The sequence below is a fragment of the Neolamprologus multifasciatus genome, chromosome 22, assembly GCF_963576455.1.
Source record: "Neolamprologus multifasciatus chromosome 22, fNeoMul1.2, whole genome shotgun sequence".
NCBI classification, from domain to species: domain Eukaryota; kingdom Metazoa; phylum Chordata; class Actinopteri; order Cichliformes; family Cichlidae; genus Neolamprologus; species Neolamprologus multifasciatus.
The window spans coordinates 2,648,787-2,654,786 of NC_140459.1; the positions used below are offsets into that span (position 1 = coordinate 2,648,787).

At 42.1% G+C, this 6,000-nt stretch overlaps 1 protein-coding gene across 1 annotated transcript in view; it reads left to right on the plus strand.

The window, feature by feature from the left end:
• Positions 1-2,716, plus strand: part of enpp2l (ectonucleotide pyrophosphatase/phosphodiesterase 2-like) — a 43,611-nt gene extending 40,895 nt beyond the window's left edge. Inside the window, exon 25 of the mRNA XM_085149196.1 lies at positions 577-2,716. Coding sequence (XP_085005322.1) covers positions 577-747 — 171 coding nt within the window. The 3' untranslated portion in view covers positions 748-2,716. The remainder of the gene's footprint in view (positions 1-576) is intronic.
• Positions 2,717-6,000: the final 3,284 nt, after the last annotated feature.

The following is a 6,000-nucleotide window of genomic DNA, read 5'->3' on the forward strand; positions in this document are numbered from 1 at the left end:
CCCCAGAGCAGCTGTGGCTACAACTGTAGCTGCCTCCACCAGTGTGTGAATGCGAGAGTGAATAAATAGTGGCATTGTAAAGCGCTTTGGGTGCCTTGAAAAGCGCTATATAAATCCAATCCATTATTATTATTATGGTGTTAAAGTCATTTTAATGACATTAACGCTGACAGCACTACTAAAAACATGTAAACTAGGGAACTAAACTGGAATTAAGAACTAGGAAAATACTACGAGTAGGGAGGAAACACACAGCACTGAGGAGGTTTGATGGTTAACAACGTGACGCCAAACAGAGCAAGACTGAGGACTGAAATACACAGGCAGGAAACAGGTGCAAACACAGCTGGGACTAATGTCCACACACAAGACTATGAAAGTAAAACAGGAAACATTCACAAAGACATCGTTCTTCTTTACTGTTAGTCAGACAGTAAGTCACTTGGAAAAGTCACGCTGCAATTGCACAACTTGTGGGGTGAAATGTTTTCAAGTAGTGTGGAAAATATTAGAAAAAACTGAATGCACAAGTTGATGATGGTATCGGCTGCTGAATCACAGCCTTTGTTTCTGCAGAGCGCCGAGGATGAATCGAAGTGGGTCGAAGACATGCTGAAGCTCCACACAGCCCGAGTACGAGATGTGGAGATCCTTACGGGCCTGGACCTCTACAGATCCACAAACCTCACATACACCAACACCCTAATTCTCAAAACCTACCTGGAGACCTTTGAGAGGGACGAGTAGGAGCCAGAGACAGAGATGATCATATAGGATGTAACCCTTTGTAAAATGTCTGCATTTTTATTGCATGCTCTTTGGAAAGACGACATAATGCTGTTCCACTGCTGAAGAACCGCCCAAGAAGCGCTTGGAAAGGGAACACATATTTGAAAATTACAAGAATGGTTTGTTATGACAGGAATATTCAACCCTAGCTATGGAATCTGTTTAGGAATAAGCTACCACAGGAACGATGCATTCTAACGCACACGTCAAGAACCACACCAGTGTTTTATGTCTGTGCCTGAAAGTGATTTCTCCTTCACATCTCTACTGGCATATGCACTGCATGCTATGAGAGTTAATATTTAAAGTTAAATGTGTTTAGAAAAATCCATTCTTGATGGTCTTTGATCATGGAAGTTTTCATTGCAAACTGTAAGAAAATAACACGCAAATAAGATCAAAGTGGTTAAAAAATGACATGAAAAATGAGAACATATCAACCAGGCTTTCTTTCTTCAATCTTGTAGTTTGACCTGTTCACAGCAGCCAGTATAACAGGTGAAATCACAAACTTTTGTTTCAACATGCCCCCAAATTAGTCAGAGTCTGTAAACTCATCAAAAGGTTGATCAAACTTCTACAGGTCCAGAACTCTTGGCCTTCAGCTTTAGGGCACGTCTGCACTGGCTTAACTTTACTTCCCTGTTTCATCCTGCCTGTGCCACTAATATAAGACTATGATTATGGGCAGAGTTTTCCCAAATGGAAAAAAAGTGAACACATATTTTTTCTTATCTTTTAATTTCTGAAAATGTAGCAAAACCCAACTTTATCCGTTTGTCCCTAAACCACTTGATGGTGACCTAGCGGATGTTAAGAGTTTAAAGGCTAAAATGTGCAAATTTGCTGGTGTTTAGTTTTTGATTCCGTGATGATTTAACCAACAGTTGTGTGACAGTGAATCCAACAGGCCTAACCTACCATAGTCCTGCACCTACAGTGAAAAACTGTCGTTGTGATTTCATAAGCACCTGCTTGTTATCTCTTTAGCTAACTCTGTCAGAAGGTGTGAATTTTTCTACCATTTATCATATTTATAATATAACTTTGGCACTCGTCCATCCTGCTGGCCATCGCTTCTCCGATTCTGTTCAGTGTTGGGCAGCTGAAGCTGAAACCGAGCAATCATTGGGTGAAAGGTTGGGTACACCCTATATATGTTTCCAATCCTCCGCAGCGCTTACATCTGAGACATGCATTCACATTCACACCTTTGGGAGGAAACCGGAGTACGTGCAGGAAGCCCATGCCAGCACAAGGACAGCATGCCAATTCCAGTCTTGTTTTCTTGCTTTTCCCGTTCTAACAATGTACTCACAATCACAACAAAGGAGTGTGGTTTGGAACATGTCCAGTTTAAAAACAAGAACTCTCATAACTCTAATGCATTCATCTCAGTCCAAATGATTACTATTTTGCAAACTGAATGCAGACATTAGGTGTGCAAAGAGGCTGTTGTAAAACCACGTTTCTCTGCAGCACAGTGTAGTATAGCCGAGATACTGAAAACACAAATTAAAATGAATATCGTTTGACCTTCACTTTGATTTTGAACCAACTGAGTTACAACATGAAAGCTTAAAATGAGACCTAACCTAGAAAACATGGAAGTGTCCTTTAGTTCTGTTTAAAGAGGCGACACTGATGTCATCTGTCTTACGTTATCTCTTTATTCAAATTCAGCTTTGCTTCCGCGCCTTCATTTCTACACCGATAAGTCAGAACCTGCATTTTTTTCACGTTTGGCACTTTGTAACATTAGCCCATTGTTACCATACCTAACTACTCGTGACTGCGTAGCCATAGTCATGGTAATGAGTAAAAGGATCAATAAAAAGTCAGTTAATAGACCTGTCAAGACGTGTATGAAGCCATGTTTATTCTTGTAGTCTTTCAAATAAAATCTGTAGAGTAGTGGAAACATTCACCGAGTTGTTTTTTATTGTGTTGTCTTCTGTTTTTATTGTGTTGTCTTCTGTTTTTATTGTATTGTCTTCTGTTTTTATTGTGTTGTCTTCTGTTTTTATTGTGTTGTCTTCTGTTTTTATTGTATTGTCTTCTGTTTTTATTGTGTTGTCTTCTGTTTTTATTGTATTGTCTTCTGTTTTTATTGTGTTGTCTTCTGTTTTTATTGTGTTGTCTTCTGTTTTTATTGTGTTGTCTTCTGTTTTTATTGTGTTGTCTTCTGTTTTTATTGTGTTGTCTTCTGTTTTTATTGTATTGTCTTCTGTTTTTATTGTGTTGTCTTCTGTTTTTATTGTGTTGTCTTCTGTTTTTATTGTGTTGTCTTCTGTTTTTATTGTGTTGTCTTCTGTTTTTATTGTGTTGTCTTCTGTTTTTATTGTGTTGTCTTCTGTTTTTATTGTGTTGTCTTCTGTTTTTATTGTGTTGTCTTCTGTTTTTATTGTATTGTCTTCTGTTTTTATTGTGTTGTCTTCTGTAACCACTGGACTGGCAGATGATGAAGATTTGTTCTTAAGAAAGCATCAAGGTTTCTGTGATGGCTCAACTTCCACTTTATTTTGCAAAACAGATTTCCTTGTAATTTATTGCTCATGCTTCATGTTAGTCAGTCAGTGTGCCCTCGTGGATTATGTTTTACATGCACCTTTGTCCCCTAAAGGATTTTGCTATACAACTAAGTTTAAGGAAACATCACCTGTGCAGGTGAGGAGCTGGGTCACATTATGGCTGTTTCCCAATTCAGGGTCTGCAGCCTTAAAGGCCGCATTTTAAGGCCGATTACGTCACAGCGACGCGACGAAGGCTGTCCCAACTCAAAGGCTGCTCGAAATGCGGCCCTCAAGTGCGTCCTTAATTTCCCTGAATTTTAAGGACGTGGCGGTGTAGACTTCGTGGCCCAACATATCCCAGAATGCATAGCGCGGCGGTGGGTGTGGGGATAGTTTTGCCGAAAAAACACGGCAGATGAGGGGCGCCCGAAGAGTAAACTTTAAGTAAGAACTGAATATTATGTCACTTATTTATGTGCAAATGTTTAATAATGAAGACCATTAAAACATTACTGTTGGCCACATGTCGGCAAAGTCATGTGACATTAGTGACGTTTGTACTAACTTGGTTTTAAAGCCTTTAAAATATACGCCGTTCAATAGCTGAGCTTAATCAGAGAATGATCAAAGCTCATGTAGAAACAAACAAACAAATGAACAAAAGATTTTCTCCTTCATTTCTGTCAAACAAAGCTGTATGAAACGTTTCCAGCTGTTGTATCATGGTTGCTAGGCAACCTGGGCAGCGCAACGGAGGCTAAACCGTCCCATTTCACAAGCCTCGCACTTCCGGCCTTAGCGGTCTTTAAGTACGCGGCCCTTGAGGATCGTTGAGGCTGCGTACTTTAAGGCTGCAGACCCTGAATTGGGATACAGCCAATGAATGAAGAGCCCAGGCGTTCTTTCACCTGGGTGACTCAGCTGGAGGTGATCCAGCTTGTGTCCAAGCAGTGCACTACACCACCTTTTCTTGATCCACAGCCATCTGGAAGCTTTCCACTCCTGCAACCCTCTGATGCCAACAACTGTAAGTGTGTGGTACGGAGACTGACCCAGGAACCTCCTGTAGCCCATCTCAAGGGTTCACAGCAGATCCTCCACCCGTCAGAATTCTATTCAATTTCAATGTTATTTATATAGCGCCAAATCACAACAAAAGTCGCCTCAAGGCGCTTCATAGATACAGAGAAAAACCCAACAATCATATGACCCCCTATGAGCAGCACTTTGGCGACAGTGGGAAGGAAAAACTCCCTTTTAACAGGAAGAAACCTCCAGCAGAACCAGGCTCAGGGAGGGGCGGGGCCATCTGCTGTGATTGGTTGGGGTGAGAGAAGGAAGACAGGATAAAGACATGCTGTGGAAGAGAGACAGAGGTTAATAACAGATATGATTCAATGCAGAGAGGTCTGTTAACACATAGTGAGTGAGAAAGGTGACTGGAAAGGAAAAACCCAATGCATCATGGGAATCCCCCGGCAGCCTACATCTATTGCAGCATAACTAAGGGAGGATTCAGGGTCACCTGGTCCAGCCCTAACTATATGCTTTAAAGGAAAGTTTGAAGCCTGATCTTGTAGAATTCTACAAGCTGCTGATATTTTGCCACCTTTAGCTCATGGGTGTCCTCAAAATAGTCCTCCTAGGGGGATTGTGAGTTCAAAGGTCAACAAGCCTGTAAAGCCTGTACAGGTCTTCAGCTAGTTCAGAGGTTTAAACCAGTATCTGGTAAATCTGGCGTTTGGCCTGTTGATTCCCTGTAGAGATCACATCAGCTACTGTGTTCAAGACCTCAGTGGTGCCATATATGTCTCCCCTCTACCAGGGCTTTAGGGGAGCAACTCAAAATATGTGCTGCCTCCAAAGCCTCCAAAGCCTGCCACGTCTGTTCAGTCTTCACAGCAACACCTGCAGAGGAAACTCCCGTGTCTGCTGAGGCTCCAAAAAGTAGCACCTCCCTGGTTCTGATGACCTTGAACTCCTCAGTTAGGCTGGCGAAGGGAATAACTTGTAGCTCCATTAACGGTAGAATCAGTTTGAGGTTTTCAGGGTTGGTGTATAAAGTGTGTACCTCTTACAACAGAGACCAGGGTTTACATCCAGCTTCCCATCTGCAGATACACCACAGGAGGCACTTTGATGAGTCAGGAATGAGTCAAGAACTTTGTGTCTCTTGTCACGGTGAGTCTGCAGTATCTTCAGTCATATTAATATCATTGTGTTTACTTTACACTTCTTACATTTTATTGCATGACTGGATATTTGTTTTTATCATGTAGTTAATGGAAATACGCCGGTGTGGGTGTTTGGCTCCTGGTTGGCACATAATTGGCACACAGCTTCTTTCACTCGTTGCTTAAGTGGCTCAGTGGTATGCTTTTCTTAGCAGAATGACTGTCTTGTTTTCTGCTGGAAGGGTTTTTTCACAGGTTACATAAGCTGCATAATCATGACTCACATCATTTAGATCACACTAGGTGTGTTTATGCATCTGCAGTAACCCCAGCCGGCCGGCTCCCTTCTCACATCACTCATGAACAAGACCCCGAGATACTTAAACTCCTCCACTTGGGGCAGGGTCTCGTCCCTGACCTGGAGTGGACACTCCGGGTCGCCTTCGGGTCAGGGAACGGGTCCTGACTGTCATCTGTGCTTATGCGCCGAGCGGCAGTTCAGGGTACCCAGCCTTCTTGCAGTC